The sequence below is a fragment of the Mus caroli genome, chromosome 13 (assembly GCF_900094665.2).
Source record: "Mus caroli chromosome 13, CAROLI_EIJ_v1.1, whole genome shotgun sequence".
In the NCBI taxonomy this organism is placed as follows: Eukaryota; Metazoa; Chordata; class Mammalia; order Rodentia; family Muridae; genus Mus; species Mus caroli.
In genome coordinates, this window is record NC_034582.1 from 16,645,333 (window position 1) to 16,665,612 (window position 20,280).

A 20,280-nucleotide genomic window follows, 5' to 3' on the forward strand; every position below is an offset into this window, starting at 1 on the left:
CCCTGTCGGCTTTGCTGCTTGGAGGCACACACGTGTTCGTCCTGCTACTGGATCCTGAGTTACTTGGCGGGAAATTGGGATCCCTCCCCCTTCCTTTATAACTGAATGTTGAAATTAGTAAAGGTGGGCCTTGAACATGGAATCGTCTTGGCCCCATTCTTTCTTCCGCCCCATCTAGCTTCCTCTCTTTTCAGCTCGAACTGCCATTCTCAGTTGAACCGTTCGTGTTGTGGACTACGGGCGGGCTGCAACAAAGAGAATGCTGTTTTGATGGTCCTTCTCTAAATTCTGAATTATTTCAGAATGAGAGGCTGAGCATTAGCAGATACACATTCCTACCCCACTACCTTCCCACACATGTGCACTCATTATTTCCCCACCTGCTGCCCTGTGTCTCCATGTTCCGAGGCTAGATTCTCCAGTAATGTCGCCGCCTCATCACCTCTCTGCAGAGGATATGTCTGCCTCCTGGTAACAGAAGTGCCGAAATCGCAGGCAGTAAAGTTCCTGAGCATGCGCCCTGCCCTCCTATGAGTTGCCTGGCTGTCCCCTGGTGGGATCTTCCACCTTCACTGCCACAAGGCGACCTTCATTCTCAGGAGCAGAACCCAGCAAAACTTCATACATGTTGAACTTAGAAGCTGCAGAACGGCTCAGCTATCTGAAGTCTGTGTTTCAGAAATGCATTTCTAGATGAACATCTACAGTATAAGAATTGAACAGAAAATAAAAGTCAACTTAAAATCTTATGAAACATATTTTTATTTTTGTCTCGACTATGCTGTGCTCAAAGGCTAACCCTATGCATCAAAGTCATATCCTGAACACTAAAGGAGTTGAGCCCAGAGATAAGGGATACAGCATGAGAGAAGAAAGGCTAAGAATACCTATCCAGGCATGGTGCTGCATGCTTGAAATCCTAGCATGTAGGAATAGAAGCTAGTGTGGACTATATAGCAAGTTCAGGTCAGCCTGGACTAAATAAAGAGACTGTGTCTCAATGAAACTGAAAACAGCAAAACCTTCCAAACTAAAAACAAACAAAAAGAACAAAACAAAAACCAGAATGTTTTAATATATTACACCTATACTAGAGAGGAGGGATGATTTGACACATGGAGAAGCCAGAGAGCTATCTTGGCAGAAACACAGTACAATTCAAAGGTCATTTATCGATATGCATCGAATATTTCACTTTCTATGCAGATCTGGTATTGTTCTTCCACAATTTCCCACCACTAATGCCTTCTGTGAGAAGTGAGATCTTGCCATGCCTCCCACAATTACTGTCTCAAAAATCTGTGTTGGCCTATGGCTTGCTTTGACAAACAGTATAAATAGACATGACATAGAAAAAGGAAGTGTCCCTGCAGCTTTTAGGACATCGCCATAAGACAACCATGCTGTGAGGAGACCCAAGCTAGTCATGTAAAGGTCACTTGGAATCAGGCCTCTTAAGCTAAACCCTAGCTGGGCCTAGAGCCTATATAATTTATAAGTGAAATACAGCTATATGAGCAACCCCAAGCAGGACCCACAGTAGAATTGGCCAATCAATCTATAGGACTCCAAGACACTGTTTTCATTATTCGGGTTTTGTTTTTATTCTTATAGAACGACAGACACCCAAAGCAGTAGAGGCTCAGCAGGTCCCTTCTTTTCCTCATCTCCTTTTCCCTTTTGTGATCTCAGTTTCAGCACATCTGTTTCAAGGACATCCGCATCCTTTTCTGGCTCCAAGCTTCCTTTAGACTCCAGACCCACATTTTCCAGTGCCAGCAGGATGTCTCTCCTGCACTATCATTTCCACACATACTGAAAGGAAATCAGGGTTACCTCACAGTGGGGTTTCTTATGTATTTTTCCACTTCTATTGAGGTCAACCACTTCCCATGCAGTTAGGCTTAACCTTGAGCCTTATATGATCGCTGAGTTTGGCTAATTATTTCTATAAAATATCTCTGACAACAATTCCTTCCTTCCCATTTCCTTAGTTACCATTTTCATCCACTATTGCAATAGTTTTGTTTCGTACATCACATCATTGATGTGTATTTCCTAAAGCAAAATTTTGCTCTTAATCCAACAAATCTCCTGGGTTAGTGTAAAATACATCTGGTATTTACTGTTGTCTTGCTTGTGACTCCAAAAATCCTTTGGATGAATAGGATTAGAGGTGAGGAAGACACAACATCTGCCCCAACACTGGGATCAGTGGGATCCAAGCATCCAAGAACTCTGCCTGACCAGTGGCACAGGTTTCTTCTGGTCTGGGCCAGTGCTCTGAGTAGAACTTGGGCACAAACTCTGCAGCCAGTCCCACAATACCCTGATGAAGCTCCACTCCCAGGTGCTCTAACATGCCCAGGACCACAGGATCTCAGGATCCCAGGACGTGAGGAGCTTGGTCACACCAGGATCTCAGGGTCCCAGAGCAGCTTGACTCCCAGGAGCTATGACACACCCAGGATCTCAGGATCACAGAATCACAGGGTCACAGAGAGAACTGATCTCTGAGGAGTTCTGGCACAACCAAGATCACAGGAAGGACAGGCCCCAGTCAGGTAAAGGGAAGGCAGGTAGCACTAGAGATAATCAGATGGTGGGAGGCAAACATAAGAACAGAAGCAACAGAAACCAAGGTTACTTGGCATCATCAAAACCCAATTCTCCCACCATAACAAGTCCTGGATATACCATCATACCAGAAAAGCTAGATTCAGATCTAAAATCACTTCTCATAATGGTGATAGAGGACTTTAAGAAGGTCATAAATAACTCCCTTAAAGAAATACTGGAGAACACAGGTAAACAGCTAGAAGCCCTTAAAGAGGAAACACAAAAATCCCTTAAAGAATTACAGGAAAACACAGAGAGGCGAAGGAAACGAACAAAACCATCCAAGATCTAAAAATGGAAGTAGAAACAATAAAGAAATCACAAAAGGAGACAAACCTGCAGTTAGAAAACCTAGGAAAGAGATTAGGAGTCTTAGATGCAAGCATCACTAACAGAATACAAAAGACAGAAGAGAGAATCTCAGGTGCAGACAATTCCATAGAAAACATTGACACAACAGTCAAAGAAAATGCAAAAAGCAAAAAGCTCCTAACACAAAACATCCAGGAAATCCAGGACACAATGAGAAGACCAAAACCTAAGGATAATAGGTATAGAAGAGAGTGAAAATTCCCAACTTAAAGGGCCAGTAAATATCTTCACAAAATTATAGAAGAAAATTTCCCTAACCTAAAGAAAGAGATGCCTACGAACATACAAGATGCCTACAGAACTCCAAATAGACTGGACCAGAAGAGAAATTCCTCCCATCACATAATAATCAAAACACCAAATGCACTAAACAAAGAAAGAAAATTAAAAGCAGTAAGGGAAAAGGTCAAGTAACATATAAAGGCAGACCTATCAGAATTACATCTGACTTCTCACCAGAGACTATGAAAGCTAGAAGATCCTGGGCAGATCTCATACAGACCCTCAGAGAACACAATTGCCAGCCCAGGCTACTATACCCAGCAAAATTCTCAACTACCATAGACAGAGAATCCAAGATATTCCATACCAAATTTACACACTGTCTTTCCATAAATCCAGCACTACAAAGGATAATAGATGGAAACCACCAACAGAAAGAGGGAAACTACACCCTAGAAAAAGCAAGAAAGTAATCTTTCAACAAATCCAAAAGAAGATAGCTGCACAAACATGATTCCACCTTTAACAACAAAAATAACAGGAAGTAACAATCACTGTTCCTTAATATTTCTTTACATCAATGGACTCAATTCCCCCCAAAAGACATAGACTAACAGACTGGATACATAAACAGGACCCAGCATTTTGCTGCATACAGGAAACATACCTCAGTGACAAAGGCAGACACTATGTCAGAGTAAAAGGTTGGAAAACAATTTTCCAAGCAAATGGTCCCAAGAAACAAGCTGGAGTAGCCATTCTAATATTGAATAAAATCAACTTTCTACCAAAAGTTATCAAAAAAGATAAGGAAGGACACTTCATAGTGGTCAAAGAAAAAAATCTACCAAGATGAACTCTCAATTCTGAACATCTATGCTCCAAATGCAAGGGCACCCACATTAATAAAAGAAACTTTACTAAAACTTAAAGCATACATCACATCCCACACAATAATAGCGGGAGACTTCAACACCCCACTCTCAACAAAGGACAGATCATGGAAACAAAAACTGAAAACAAAAACTGAACAGAAGCACAGTGAAACTAGCAGAAGCTATGAACCAAATGAATCTAACAGATATCTACAGAACATTTCATCCTAAATCAAGAGAGTATACCTTCTTCTCAAGACCTCATGGTACCTTCTCCAATATAATTGGTCACAAAGCAGGCCTCAACAGATACAGAAGATTGAGATAATCCCATGCACCCTATCAGATCACCATGGACTGAGACTGGTCTTGAATACCAACAAAAGCAACGGAAAGCACACATATACATGGAAGCTGAACAACGCTCTACTCAATGATACCTTGGTCAAAGAAGAAATAAAGAAATTAAAGACTTTTTAGAATTTAATGAAAATGAAGACACATCATACCATAACTTATGGGACACAATGAAATCAGTGGTAAGAGGAAAACTCATAGCTCTAAGTGCCTCCAAAAAGAAACTGCAGAGAGCTTACACTAACAGCTTGACAGCACACCTGAAGGCTTTAGAATAAAAGGAAGCAGGTACACCCAGGAGGAGTAGACGGCAGGAAATAATCAAACTTGGGGCTGAAATCAACCAAATAGAAACAAAAAGAACCATTCAAAGAATCAACAAAACCAGGAGCTGGTTCTTTGAGAAAATCAACAAGATAGATAAACCGTTAGCCAGACTAACCGGAGGGCACAGAGACAGTATCCAAATTAATAAAATCAGAAATGAAAAGGGAGACATAACAAGGAAATATATCTTAATAACTATTGTTTGTTGAATATTAACAGTTGAAAATATTAAATTAATGTTCTACAAACAAACAAAGAGAGTGATATCTAAATTGAGAGGCAGACAAAGTGAGGAATTAGAGAAAGACTTGACAGAATAAGATCTGCCCAACTCTCATGAGAAGAGAGAGGAAAGGGAAGCTACTTAAGAGAGCAGTGCGCACAGAGAGAAAAATGAGAGAGGCAATTTTACCATGAGAGCTTTACAGAGACAGGTTAAAGACAGAACAAGCTAGACACAGGTGAAGACAGAGCAAGTCAGAGAAGGAGCCAAACTATTAGAACACATTTTCAAAGTGATTATGAGGCCAAACAGAGCAATTCAGAAGTGGAGAGAAGCCAGATTGAGTCAGTTGGCATGGGGAGGAATTTGAGTCAGAACAGCTGAATTGGCCAACCAGCTAGAGATCAGAATGAACTAGAAAGAGTAAGCTTAGTGAGCAGCAAGACTCAGAGGCTGAAAACATTCTAGACCTAGATTAGGTTGTATGGAGGCTAGAAATGTTCAGGACAAGGCCTAAGTTAGCAGATTGAGGTAATAAGCCTTGGAGACAATTAAATCAGGTAAATAAAGGATAATTTTACAGTACTGGAATTCATTAGTAAGAGGCCAGCTATGAAAGTATAATAATAAAAATTATACATTGGCAGAACATGTATTTATTAAATACAAATGAAAAGGAACAGCACATGTACTAATATGTAGATGTATAAAATATTTTAAGTGAAGAACAACAATGCTAAAATGCTGTCATTTGTGGTTTTCTAAATTAATCCAGGAAGACAGTAGCTCTTCTATAGCATCTAGAAATGTTTACTATCCAGGAATAATCCCTGAGTTAGCTTGCAGATCTCAATTCATTGTGGTGGTTATATAATAGTGTGGGTGTCCTTAGAGCCATGTTGCTTTAAAAACAAACAAAACAAAACTCCTTTGGATGGGATAAGCTGTAAATTAAATAGATGACCACTGAACAGTTATTCAATTAACTAGGTCTATATAATAATGTTTCCATCAAAATCCAAACGGCAGGATGTGGAGCTTCCAAACAGTTGGAGACTGATGCCTCCACAGAGGGCATAGAAGCACCACACCCCTTATTCGTAAACACCGGGCTATCTATCATCTGCTTCACCTGAATCCTTTGCAATACACTTTGTAACACATCAGTAAGCATGTTTCCCGAGTTCTGTGAAATCTGGGCTCTGGGAGCAATTAGTAAAAACCCTGATTTCCAGCCAGTGGGTCAGAAGCATAGGTAAAATAAAGTGGAACTTATAACTGATGTTGAAAGTGGGAACCAGTCTTGTGTCTTGTATACACAGCATATAGGAACCATCCATCTGCACCGAATTAGAGAGCTGCAAACGGTGTTCAGAGAGGAAACATTGCTTGTTTGTTGGTGAGGACAAACTTCTAGCGTCCTTTGAGGTCAGACTGCCATTTTACACACACACACACACACACACACACACACACACACACACACACACACAATACCATGGCTACTATCAGAAACTTCTTCTTGGGCTAACTTCAAACTCCCAGAATCCAATCTTACCTGCGTCTCCCGTATAGTTTACCACCAACTATATTAAGCACCTAATTATTTTCCACGTGTAAAGTTAATCCTAGAATAAAAGAAGTTTGTTCCTACCTACTGAAAAAACCATGGGCTTCCCAGTTCCTCGAATTCACCACAAGGTGACAGTTTTCCTTCCTGCTTTGTATTGGCCCATCCTTCCAATGTAAATTCCTACTGACATAAGACCTGCTCTGTACCTGCATAATCTTCCGTGGCTACCCTCGAACCTAAAATATGAATGGGAAAACTGAGCCACACAGGTGGCAACCAGGTGTGCACCTCTGGGTGCACGTACTCCAGTTCTCCAGCTTCTATTGCAGATCACTGCACAGTCACCCCTGCTCCTGGCAGACCTCTACATAGACTAGAATCGCAGCACGTACCTGGTACCCAACAAAGACCGGACGAACGTAATAGATGTACCTGTGGTGCCTTAGCCAGGGCTCTAACGTGCCCAGATCTACGCTAAAATTATATACACCAGCGCCCAGCAGCTAAGTGTGTCTATTTGCTGCTTAAAAGTTTAGGGAACGTGTTCTACGAGGATGTGCCGAAGCGCATTAAAAAAGCCTGCGACCGGAGCCAAGAGGCCAGAGCGCCACAGCCTGGCGGTAACTTGCTGTTAGTCTCCGAGCCCGCGACGATGAAGGTCGGCGGGAAGGGGTCCAAAGGGATGAAGGACAGGGGGCACTTCCTGCAGACGGAGCTGGGCACCGAGGGGGCACTTCCTGTAGTTGGAGCTGGAGACTCACTGGCAACTTCCGGCAGTCGTTGAGCTCCTTAGGAGCCTGGTGACAATCTCTGGTTCACGGGTGGAGCCAGGTCGTGTTTTTCCTGACCTGCACCTCTCCTGGTAGTTTCGAAGAAACCAAACACGCGCACATTTCCGCAAATCATTTCAACAAAAAACCTGTAGGATGTACCTGAGGGAGAGCTCTTGCTTGACATACTTACTGGGTTCGGTCCCCAGCACCACAAAAGAAAATTTTTCCTAGACTGTCTTCCATAAAGACAAAGCCGAGTTGGCCTTTACAGGGTCTCGTGCAGACAGTCAGATGGGTAAATACCCAACAAAGTCCTAAGGTGAGTATACAGATCTTATATGCGTGCAAAATCCCAGGTAGCTTGAATTCAAAAGTTAACCATATTTACTTCCTGTGTATTCGACTGGGAGGTCATATGACAACCCGGAGCTCTCTTGCTCTGTGGGTCTCAAGGATTGAACTCAGGTGTGGTGGCAAGTGCTTACTGGCAGATCCACCTCCACAGCCTTCCTAGAAATGCCTTATAAATTCTCAGGACATTTGGGAACATTTTGTTCATTGAGAATAATAGCTTTTGAAGCACTTATGGAAATCAAAATGTAAATTTGCACTTTATTATTTGGCTAAGACAGCAATTCTTTTTCTATAGCAGCTGAAAAATATTGTTTTGAGTGTTTATGAGCATCCACAGTGGAGGCAAGAGGTCGAGGCCAGAGGCTTTTCTCTATAACTCTTCAACCTTATTTTTTAGACAAGGTCTCTTACTGAATCTTGGGGCTCACTGATGCAGCTACATTGGCTGCCAGCAAGCTCTGGGGACCCCACACCCCCAGGGGAATTATAGCTCTGTACTACTATCACTACCACTTTACTTGGGTAATGGGAATCTGAGCTCACATGTCTGTGTCATAGGCATTTTACCAACTGAGCCTCTCCCAGACCCATAAGCATAGTTTATAAACATCCCAACAATATTCCGTTGTATAGGGTACAATAATTTACTTAACTATCCTCAACAATGCAAGTTTAGTTACATTCTTTATTAAGTAATGCTGTAGGAAACACCATTTAAAAATCTTTACTTTCTTTTTATAGCTTTATTCAAAAATTACTTTGAAACTTTATTAACACTTTACAGACTGTTTACAATACTGTCAGTATCACTATTTCCATAGAAAAATTTTTCTTTACACTATCAATAATTATGTTTTTATGTTGCTTTAAATATATCTGTTGAGTAAATATTACACACACAAACTGACGAAGAGTAATGTGCATTTAAAATTTTGATAAGTTCTCTAATTTTTAAGGGCCATGCTGTTTGGAAGTAAAAGGAGAAGCTAAGAGAAAGGCCAGAAAAGGGACATCACTTTCACACAAACAGTGATGCATAAAAGAATGTTCCACAGTACAGATGTAAAGCATGTTCTAAGACAGTGTTTCTTCTGAGGCTTAGGAGTTACACGGGTTACTGGCCTGTTACATGCACGTTTGGTGTGGGTAGGAGTTAAACATGAAGGAGACTGATCACATGCTAACACTGTTATTTTGCGTGGTGTTGAGGACCTAACCTTGGTCCATGCCATCAGTTTTTAAGGCCATATGACTGCTGAAGTTGCAACTATCACATGCATAGTGTGGGCAAAAGGTCCAAGAGAGGTTCTTCTCAGTTCAGCCAGTCCCTTTGTGCAGCTCTCCCCAATTTTGCTTAGAGTGTATCTTAGGCCAAAATCTTAACAAGGGAAGAGGGCCTTATTTTGTGCAGAGCAAAGCTTGGTTAAAAGGGGATGAAACGAGCCAGATGTGGTGGCGCGCGCCTGTAATCCCAGCACTTGGGAGGCAGAGGAAGGCGGATTTCTTGAGTTCGAGACCAGCCTGGTCTACAAAGTGAGTTCCAGGACAGTCAGGACTACACAGAGAATCCTTGTCTCGAAAAACCAAAAAAAAAAAAAAAAAAAAGGGTGGGTGGGAATGAAACGGAAGATTAATGTCAGAATTGCGCCTAGGTGCCTAGCAGTCCTTGGCCTGTCCCCTCCTTAGACATGACTGGCAGCAAGCTGACTAGGTTTACCATGGATCTGTCTTGGACTGACTCACTCTATCCTTCTCTATCGGACAAGCAAAATAACATTTCTATGTTGCTAAGTTCTTGGCTTATTTGTAAGCCAAGTGTAGTGAAACCAACTTGTAGTCACTACAAGGGTCCCCTTCTCTTCCCAAAGCGGCATAACTTAAGAAGCCCTTTCCCTGAGAAGTACACCCTGTGCAATTACCAACCACAAGCCATGGTTAGCGGTCGGGTGCTGGGCTTGGGAAGACCCCGAGCTTACTTTCCATCACTAGCAAGACAGTCCATGTGACCTGATGGCATGATCTCTCCCAGCTGATTTGATTTGAATGGTCAAAATGATATCAAAACAAGTATCATTTAAATTTGCATCATTGGTATCAAAGGGGGAAAACCCCATTTTCCCCCATGGGACATTCATGAAAAAAAGGTGTCCTTCAAGCAATCACTGTACTGGCACTGTTGCTGCCCAGTAAGGAGGTCGCTGCTTAGAATACGTCAACACAGTTCACTCAAATGACTCAAAGTCTCTTGCATAGTTTAGGTAAAACCTTGATTTATAATTTGAAACACTGTGATACTGTGGTTAAAATAGGCAGGAAATGTAAAATGACATGAGCTAATCCTAAGGGTAGGTTCTATAGTTAAACAGCAAAAGCTTTCAGAAATGCATTCACTGACGGTACATGGGTAAAGTGGCTATGCAGCCAGTGTGTGTGTGAACCTAATAGGGAAAATGTTCAGTTAACCTATGTTAGACCCTTGAGAATGTGTATTTCTAAGCATTATTAGATTTATTTTGGGCTTAAAAATATCTTACCAGTTGTGTGTGTGTCCACCAGTTTCTGTGGACCACTGTGTACAGAAGCCTGAGAAGGCCAGCAGATCCCCAGAACTGGAACTGAGACACTGTGCTATGGAGGTGCTAGGAACTGAAAATGGATGGGTCCTCTGCAAGAGCAGATATGTTAACTGCTAACTCTAGCTCCTTAGGATTTGTCTTTTCACATGTATGATGTTTGCGGGTATGGCTCTACATGTGTATGGACACGTGCACTTAGATTATCATCAGGAGTCTTCCTCAAGAACTCCACCAACTGCTCTCCAAACTCCCTCCCCTGAGTCCAAAGTTTGCTGATACAGCTAGTCTGGCTAGCCAGCTTGCTCTAAAGATCCCATTTTTGCCACCTGAGGGGTGGGACCACAGGCCACAGGCTGGCCACATACTCATTTGACTTTACATGGGTGCTGGGGATCCAAAACAGTCCTTCCACTTGCATAGCAACTTGGTTAAACCACTGAGCCATCTCCCCAACCCTCATTAATTTTATGTTTTAGGAGCCTGTTGCTACAGTACTTACAAAAATATCAGCTTGATCTTGTTCTGTATAAATCTATAGGCACTTGACTTACTGATTTCAAACACTTCATTCACACATAAAGCTAATACTTAAGAGATAAATAATCATGTACGTATCACATCGAAAGCTCTGAGAAGTTCTGTAGTGAATACTTGTTTAACTCTGATTCTGCTATTCTGGTAAATTATTATAGTCTACTTATGGCTTTAAGTAAAGCCAAGAGAGGGGCGCAACGGAGGCAAATGGCTTCCAAGAATCCTGAAGCCGTCGTGAGTTCTTTCAAAAGGCGCTGTTTGCTTATGAATGTAACATTTTGATATTTCAAACAGAGAACCTCATCAAGCCAGTTTGCTTTTATGGTGATGTCTCTGATGCTGAAAGAGACCAGACTTCTGCCTGAAGGCTTCATTGCATTCACTGCACTTGTAAGGTTTTTCTTCATTGTGGATTCTAACATGCTGATCTAAGTGTGAATTTAGGCGGAAAGCTTTCTGACACACGTTACATTTGAAAGGTTTTTCCCCAGTGTGAATCCTATGATGTCGAATAAGGTCGGAGGTCAAGCTGAAGGCTTTCCCACACTCGTTACAGTGATGTCTTTTGGAACGACCATGGACTCTCTGATGGTGGGTGAGGAGGAGGGCCCGACTAAAGGTTTTCCCACACTCCTTGCATTCTCGGGGCTCATCCTGACTGTGAATTTTTTGGTGTCGATTAAGATGAGAGCTTCGCCTGAAGTTCTTTCCACAATGAATACACAGATAGGGTTTTTCTCCAGTATGGATCCTGAGATGCTCCAAAAGACCTGCATTTTGGCTAAAGACTTTTCCACACTCTTTGCACTGGTAAGGCTTCTCCCCAAGATGGATTTTCTGATGTCTGATGAGGTGTGAACTTCTCTGAAAGACTTTCCCGCACTCCTGGCAGGGATGGCCTTTGTCTTTAGAGACTTCCTGATGGTCAGCAGCAACAGAACTCTGAGATCCTACAGATTCCCGGGACATTTCTCCTGTATGTGCCCTGTCATGTTCAATCAGGCCTGAGTTCTGAACAAGTCTCTCCGTAGTTCCCAAGCATTGGCTGTTAGTTTTTTCCTTGGGCATGGCTGGATTCTTTTTCAAGCTCAGGTCCTCACACTGGGCCTCAATGGGTTCAATCATGGTACAATATGATTCCATTCTTTCACAAGAGTCTGTCCCTGCAATGAGCTTCCCATTCTCACTCCTTGTCTCTTTACCTGAAATATTAAATATATATATATCACTAATTATTTTATTTTTGGTGTTCAGGGTTATTTTTGGTGTTCAGGGAAAGGAATCTGCAAATAGCAGGAAATACTTAAATAAAGCCATGTGTATAAATGTAAAAACATGTTATGTGTGTTTTATTTGCATGTATGCATGTACACAACATGCATGCAGTGCCAAGGAAACCATAAGAGGCTGTCCAATTCCTGGAAACTGGAGTTACAGAATGTTGTGAGCTACAATGTAGGTGATGAAACTGAAACCAGGTCCTCTTTAAAAGTGTTCTTAAGAGATGAGATCGCTTCAATCCTCACAAAGTAAAAAAACAACAACAAAATTTTGCTTATGATTATTTTATATATATATATATATATATATATATATATATATATATATATATAAATAAAGTGATTTACAAGAAACTGTGGTTTTTTTTGAGGTAAGTTTTCACTATGCAGAATACCATGGCCTAACCTAATCCTCTCCTCTCAGGTCCCACAGTTACAGCACCAGCACGTCCAGCCTGACATCCGGGAAAGTGTTAACCAGATTGGCTTTGGGGAAGGGCAGGGGTTGTGGTGGGAGGTGATTTATTTTAAATGTTCTATATTTTATTATGTGACATACGTTACACACACAGAAGCTACTAAGCATGACTGCATATTCTTGATCATGATTTGTCACCTGGGAAACAAAAAAGCACCATAAATCAGGTCATCTGAGGGCCATCAAGTTAAACAGGGAAGGTACTTTGACAAATGAAGATGAGTTGACATGGTGCCAATTTTATCACTGAGTAGTATGTAATCTTGGAAAAAGTGTTTAAGTTCTTAACAATAAATCAACAGTACCATAATAAGACCCTGAGAATAATGCATTCACAAAAACATCATGTTGAAATATGATTTGTTCCCCTCAGAGGGGATCTATACCAGATTCAGGGCACAAAACAAAACTTGGCTCTTTAACTATGGAAAGAGAGAAAGAAGCCAGAAACTGGAAGTTAACTTCCCATGAGTGAACAGGCGAGGACACTGACCCAGACAGTGAGTGAATGGGGAGCCTGGAGCAGGGAATAGGATGAATGAGGCAGGAGGGAGCCAGAAGAGAGAAACAGGAAGGGGAAATGGAAATGAACAGGCCAACAGAGTGCCTATGAGTGGGAGGCGCAGCACAACTCGGTATTGCCTGAGGGAAGCGAACGCTGTATCTCTCTGTTCCTCTTCCCAATGTGGCCACAGTACTTCATGTGAAAAAACAGAATAGCATTTCCCAGTTCACTAAGGAATCTAAGCAAGGAGAGACATCAATACATTTGTATTTAAGTGACAGAGAAGACTACAACATAACTTAGTGAAAGCATCAAAGACATTAGAGAGTTCAAGGCCAGCTGATCTACATAGTTGTAGTTGAGATCAATCAAAGCTGCACAGGAAGACCCTGTGTCAAAAAACAAGGGGGGGGGGAGGGGGAGAGAGAGAGAGAGAGAGAGACTGACTAAAAGTAAGAAATAGAACAGTAACAAAGCAGAGCCAAAGAAACTGATTAACACTCCCCCCACCCCACCCCCCCAGCACTGCCATTCACAGTGCTGTGAAGGAGACCGGAGAGGCAATAAGGAAACTCTGTCTGAGACTTTTTTGCCTCAGGGAAGAGCAACAGCTAGGCTCAGCTGCACTTCTCCTTGGTGTGTTGTTCATTCAAATTGTTTGGAGTTGTAGATCTTTTAAATCTTGACTGTGTTACTAAGTTTATTGTATATACAAAACCAAACAAAACAACAACAACAAAACAAAAACAAAAACCTGCACTGACCAGAGAGGCTACAGTTTAGATTATGTATACAAATTAAGCCACAGCAGGCCTAATAAAAACAAATACCAAAATGCTAAGAGTGCCAAGGCAGAGGCACTGCATGGCCTACCATAATTCAAATGCAAAAAGATGCCATTTGGTTCTTACCTCTCTCCTCAGGCTTCTGAGGAAGCGCACACCCAGGCTGCTCCTGTGCTTCCCTGCGAGGGGCTGGCTCGCCAACCAGCACCGTTGGTCTGCTTCTTTGGGCTGAGTCCTAGAGATAAGTACAGATAATTAGGAAACTGGTTTACAAAAAAACCACTTCAATGTCAGAAAAGAGAACAAAGAAACCTTTCAAGAGGCTAAGAAGAGGCTGAAAGGAGAGCCTCCGCACACTTCAGCCTCACCAGGGATGGCAAAGGTGAGGCGAGGCCCACACTGACCAGCAGTGAGCAGTGCCCCGCCCGCTGCTGTGCTCATGTCCACCTATGTGACCTGGGGACTCACTTCTTACTTTCCTGCAAATGGGCACCTGCACCCCTTACCTTCTGCTCTCCTGCTTTTCCACGGTCCAGCTGCAAATCTTCCAGTATTCCCACCAGTTCCTCCCCAGTCTCTGGGTGGTGCTCGAGCACCTGGACCTGCAGATCTCTTGGCAGGATGGTCAGGAACTGCTCCAGTACCAGCAGCTCCAGGATCTGCTCCTTGCTGTGGGTCTCAGGCCGCAGCCACTGTCTGCAGAGCTCCCTGAGCCGGCGTAAAACCTCTCGAGGTCCAGTGCTTTCCTCATAGCGCAGCTGCCTGAACTGTTTGCACAATGGCTCCTGCCCAACGCCTTTTCTGTCCCCTTGAACTTTGAATCCCTGTTCCCAAGCACAGTAGTTTTAACAGTGGCTTAAAGCACAGACTTGGATCTACAACTATATCTCCTTAGCTACCTTAAACTTTAAAGTCAGATTTCTACTCAACTCTGCACATATACCCTAATCATTCAAGAACTGTCTCTCTGACCACTGGCGAGCAAAGCTTGACAGTCCCTAACTTCCCTAGCCTTGCTAGTAGCCCCACTCCTCTTTTCTTTTTTTCTTTTGAGTCAGGCTCTTACTATGTGGCTGTAACTGGCCTGGAATTTGGTACCAAATATACCAGGCTGGCCTCACGGAGATCTACCTGTTACTGAGTGCTGGGATTAACGTCCTATACCACTACACACAGCTTCTAGTTCCCTTTTAAGGCTAACGTCACCAAGATAAGAATAAGTTGTTTTCATGACCCCAAGAACTCTGCAGACAGATCACCCATGATGGGATCCACTGAGCAGCACTGGCTGCCTCAGCAGTAATGACTTTGCTGGAGGGATCAGGACTTTACAGAACCAGCATGAAATACTGACTGACCAGTTTGTCCAAGACAGACTGACAAGGACTGCTATTTGCTCCCCTTCACCTCGGCTCTTGTCCTTTCCCCCCATTTAATTCTGAGTCAGGGCACTGAAGACAGGGCTAAGGTCACTGTTTTCCTGTTTCTTCCCAATATGGACTTGCTAAGTAACTGATTCTTATCTTGCTTCACTACCACACGTCTCTCTCATCGGACTGAGCGACAAGTCACTAAATTTAGTCTGTTAGGACCGCCCCCCCAGGCCAGACCTCTGACACCATGAACAACAGTGATTCTCTCATTACCTGAAGCTCCTCCTTCAGATTCAGGGGAGCCAAAGAGTATGCACGCTTGCTAGGGTGGATCTGGGAAGAGGTATGTGTGGGAACAGAATATGATCAGAACATGTTGTTGAAAACTCTCAAAGAAGTTAAAAAGAAAAAAAAGGAAAGATGATGAACACACACTCACCAAGGCCAGTGCCATCCCTTGCTTCAGGCACTCTGTTTTGGAGACTTTTCTCTTGACTGTATCCTGAGAGGCACTCCTAAAAACACAAGTCACAGAAACGGCCGTGCTAGTAATAACAGCAGCAACAAGTAATCTTTCCTGAGGGCTGTTTCCTTCGAGTCATTTGTGTTCTCCAAAGCAGCTACTCTTAAGAATATATAAGCAAAGCGAGAAAACTTTCATAGGTTGCCACCCAAACTAGAAATTGGAATAGATTTGAAAAACTGCCATTTTAAAACTCTCAAATGATTCAGGTGAGAGGCACACATGAATGCTAAAAGCACGGGGTGAGAAGAGGGGAGAACAGAGCATTCTCAGGGCTAACCACCCGCGGTGTAGCAATAAAAAGAAGATAAAGGTACCTGGCAGCTGCAAATGTACCCAAGGACCAAGTGTAGCAGCATCAATAACAAGGCCCCATTACCTATGGAACACTTTTAATAAATATTATTTATCATGAATTTACTGAGGAAACTTTCTGAGAATCCAGAACTCAGACAATCTATGACAGGCATGAATCCAATTTCCCCAAAGCAAAAAAGCAGATGTATGTTAGGAGGTTATTGTTCTAGATTAAGGAGACACAGCTAAGTGAACCACTTGAAAGCCAATGCTTGCATTAAAAACAAAACAGCAAAGATTTAAAGCAGATGGGGTCCTTCAGGTCTGTATCACAACATTCCAGAGGCCGAGCCAGGAAGCTTATAACCTAATCATTACATTTAAAAGCCATTACTAGTATTTGTTTGTTTGTGATGTGGTTTTGCTGTGTTGCTCAATGAGGCCTCATATGTCTGAGCTGAAACAACCCTCCCACTCGTACCTCTCAAGCAGCAAGGATGTGAGAGGCTCAGAGTAGCATGACCTATTAGTAGAGGCTTGAGAAAGTCCAAGGATGTGACGTTTGTTGGTCAGAAAATATCAGGTTAGTACTGTGTTGGTTAGTTTCTAAGTCACTTCTGAGACCTGGGTGAAAATATTTGGTTAAAATGATTTTGGATTTAATATTTAAGTTAACAGACTGTAGACAGAGTAAAACAGTCTATCCTTCACAATGCAGTAGACCTTGCCAGATCAATAGAAGGTCAGAGAACAAAAGGACGCATCCTCTCACAAATGAGTAAGACTTCCTCTGTAGCACCTTCAAGTCAGTCACTAAGGTATTAGGTTTCCCTTCAGCTCGGAACTGAGAATTCAGTTCTCCTGGATCCTAAGTCTTTTGCCTTCAGACTTAAACGAAATACCCAGCTTCTGTGGTACACAGGGCTTTGACTTGCACTACAACAAAATTATTTGATGTTTTGTTTTTAGCTTGCTAATTCTCCCGAAGATCTTAGGACTTGATAATCATGAGGCATTCCTTGTAATAAATCTTTGGCATTGTTCCTACTCTTTTTAAAATTAGCATTTATTAACTATGTACAACAATGGATTTCATCATGACACATCACACACATATATTTTGATCAGTTGCCCCCCCCATGATCCTCTTCCCAAACAATCTTCATTCAACTGTCATGTTTGTATTTTAATAAATCTCTTTTTAGACATCTGTTGACCAAAATCAATATAAAAAAAAAAATCGATCCTATTTCTTTAAATATATCTAATAAAGGGGCTGAGGAGATGGCTCTGTGGCTAAGAAAATAGCCTGCTCTTTCAGAGAATCCCAGTGAGGCTCCCTGAAGCCCTGCTGGGCAGCTCACAACACCAGTAACTGCAGCACCAGGAGATGTGAGGACCGTGCTGGCTTCCAAGGACAACTGTACTTGAGCGTACGAGTGCACGTACTTGGGCATACATAAATAATTTAAAAAACAAATCTCTTTTTAAAGGCCATAAGAACTCTGATACAGGCATATCACATAAATTAGTGGTGACTCAGTTCTACAATGTGATTAAATATATATACATATACACCGTAGTTTAACCTGTCTTCGGAAGGAAGTCCAGTGACCCTGACATTTAAGGCAGAAGACTGAGTATTCTCTTCCCTTTCTTTTATACTGTATGTATATAATTAATCAAGTTCTTTTCAAAAATGTGTATGGATGTTTTGCCTGCACATATATCTGTGCATCACATGTGTGCCTAAAGAGAGCCAGAAGAGGGTGTAGATCTCTTGAATTTAGAGTTACCAGTGGGTGTTGGGATTTGAATATGAGTCTTCTAGAAGACCCAAAAGTGCTCTTAACTGCGGAGCCATCTCTCCAGCAACCTTGAGTTCTTCTGATTCTACGGCTTCATATCCCTCATGTCCACCCTTGTATTTTCTTGATGGCATGCTCTCTTACTCAGACTTCTCTTACTCAGTGGTTCTCAATCTGTGGGTCGTGACCCCCTTGGCAAAGCTCTGTCTCCAAAAATATTTATATTACAATTCATAATAGCAGAAAAATTACAGGTATAGAGTAGCAATGAAAATAATTTTGTGGTTGGAGATCACAACACGAGGACCTGTCTTAAAGGGGCACAGGCAGCATTAGGAAGGCTGAGAACCACTGCTCTTTAAAGGCTGGTCTTCCCAACACGGACTACTTCCCACACTGCGCCTGAGATCTTCCTACCAGGGAAGTGAAGCATGTTGCACACAATGAGTTTCCATCACCATCAAGATCAAGTTTAACATTTAAGATGGTCTAAATTTTCCTTATGCTTTAACGACCAAACTTGCGATACCACTGCTGTTTGTTCATGGTTCCTTATATATCCCACTCTTACAGGGAAAACCCTTTAACCTTTTTCTTCTTATTGATTAGTCACAGCTCATGTCACAATCAACAAGCCAACAGAGCTGCTCCACCTGTGCTTCCCTTGCTCAGTCAATCTCCACAGACACCTAAGAAGGACCTTACACTAAGAACGACCTCACACTAAGAACGACTTTACACTACAGACAAAACTTGAAGAGTTGAAGAATTTATGATTTTACACAGGTTTCCAAGCTGATCTTCAGGGGTTTTTTTGTTTTTGTTTGTTTGTTTGTTTGGGTTGCCCCCCTTCCAGACCCCTTCCCCCATACACACACAGGGTTTCTCTGTGTAGCTCTGTTTGTCCAGCAATTTGTCCCGTAGATCAGGTTGGCCTTGAACTCAGAGATCTGACTGCTTTTGCCTTACAAACCTGGGATTAAAGACGTGAACCACCAACGGTGGACTGAACTTACTTTTGGTCCTTTTTTAAATCTACAGACCCCGAATTATGAATTTATTTTTTCCTTCTCTCTCTTGTGTGTGTACATCTGATCCAGAAGCAAAAGCTGTGGGATCCACCTAGTCACAACTTCCACAACAGTCAGTCTTCACTTCCTGCCCGATTTCCTGCCAGGTTTCCTTTTCCCCCAAGGCTCTCACTCCCTAGCCCCCCATAATGGGCAATTTTCCCAAGTGCTAGGATTATAGAAACTAGTCACTATGCTCAGATGCAGGTTTTTAATTGCACCCAACTTTGGTTTGCAACCCAGTCTTGATTTCATTTCTGCTCATCCTCTAATCTATGCACATTATGGGTGTCCAATTACAAGACCTGTCTGAGTATGTCCTTCTATCACCCCAAGATCAAGTTCCTCACACAACCAAATGCCCACTTTGTCCACATACTTATCCTCTGTGGTAATCTTATTCACTGCGTTCGAAATACCCTGGTGCCCTCGTTAATCCCTAAATAAGACAGACAAGCTCCAGCTTTAGGGCCTCTGTATTCGCTGTTCTCTCACGTATGCCTTTTAAAGCTGCCTCTGTCTACCCATCTATTTTGGATTATCTACTCAAATGTTCTATTTACTTACAGTGGTAACTACTTAACTACTTAAACACGCAGAAGCCATGTGTGGCAGCTCCAGCTTATGATCTCAGAGCTCGGAGATGGAAGGATAAACAGAAGTTCAAATTAAGAGTATACGCCGCCAAATGATGAGGCCAACACGGGCTTCACGAAACGCTCTTAAAACCAAACAACAACAAACAAAAAGAGGGAAAAAAATCCTCACAACAAAATAAAGCAACAGAACCCAGGAGTGCTGGCAATAACAGCCATCAGAAAGCTGAAGCAGGAGCTACCCTGGAGCTTGCGGTCAGCTTGAGCTACGCAACAGCAGGAAACCGCCTCACCAACTACGTCCTGAGCTCCCTCCCTCTCCCATGCCCCGCAGCTTCCGTCACGCACCAGCTTCTGGTCCTCCCAGCTCCGAGGTGCGGAGGGTTTCTGTGTATCAGCCAGACCCGCCTCTTGAGAGTCCCAAGTTTGCCGTTCTCTCTCCGCTGGAACCCGATCACCTACGTCCCCCTCGCCCTGGTCGCAGGGTCAGTCACGCGTCTCTCAAAATCTGCGTTCCAGCCCAGTAGTTTCCGGCTCCGCTCTAGGACGATGGGAGGACCAGGACTCAACTCGGTGGTGTCCTGACTGGGTCTAAGTTGAAAGATTTCATTTACATAAATCAGACCATTTCATTAGACTGTTTTCACACACAGATGTCATCGCTATCACTAGAATAACAAAGCTCGGGCTGTAAATGAAGAAGTATTAAAAAAGTATAGCAAAGTAAAAACAAAATTCGAGGCTTTTGGGCCCAGGCTTG

General features: G+C 42.6%; 2 protein-coding genes across 3 annotated transcripts in view; both read right to left on the bottom strand.

Moving 5' to 3' along the window:
• The window catches only part of LOC110308640 (piggyBac transposable element-derived protein 1), a 12,244-nt gene extending 11,579 nt beyond the window's left edge, over window positions 1-665 (bottom strand). The window contains 1 exon segment of the mRNA XM_021181061.2: window positions 381-665. Within this exon segment, the coding sequence (XP_021036720.1) occupies window positions 381-515 (135 nt within the window). The 5' untranslated portion in view covers window positions 516-665.
• Window positions 666-8,366: 7,701 nt separating this feature from the next.
• On the bottom strand, window positions 8,367-20,013 carry Zscan26 (zinc finger and SCAN domain containing 26). 2 transcript variants are annotated; one of them, XM_021181059.1, is made up of 6 exons: window positions 19,869-20,013; window positions 15,666-15,741; window positions 15,500-15,559; window positions 14,360-14,677; window positions 13,980-14,088; window positions 8,367-12,007 (listed from the first exon to the last, which is right to left on the bottom strand). In XM_021181059.1, the coding sequence occupies exons 2-6, from the start codon at window positions 15,678-15,680 to the stop codon at window positions 11,109-11,111; spliced, it is 1,401 nt and encodes a 466-aa protein (XP_021036718.1). In that variant the 5' UTR covers window positions 15,681-15,741; window positions 19,869-20,013; the 3' UTR covers window positions 8,367-11,108. The 2 variants fall into 2 exon arrangements, with proteins under 2 accessions (XP_021036718.1, XP_029324298.1); XM_029468438.1 differs by lacking the exons at window positions 14,360-14,677; window positions 15,500-15,559.
• Window positions 20,014-20,280: the final 267 nt, after the last annotated feature.

Excerpts from the sequence above, each read along its gene's own strand:
- Zscan26 (XM_021181059.1), bottom strand. Across the intron at positions 14,678-15,499 it reads ATCTGAAGGAGGAGCTTCAG|GGATTCAAAGTTCAAGGGGA; the intron begins GTAATGAGAGAA and ends GCTTGGGAACAG. Across the intron at positions 12,008-13,979 it reads TCAGAAGCCTGAGGAGAGAG|GTAAAGAGACAAGGAGTGAG; the intron begins GTAAGAACCAAA and ends TTAATATTTCAG.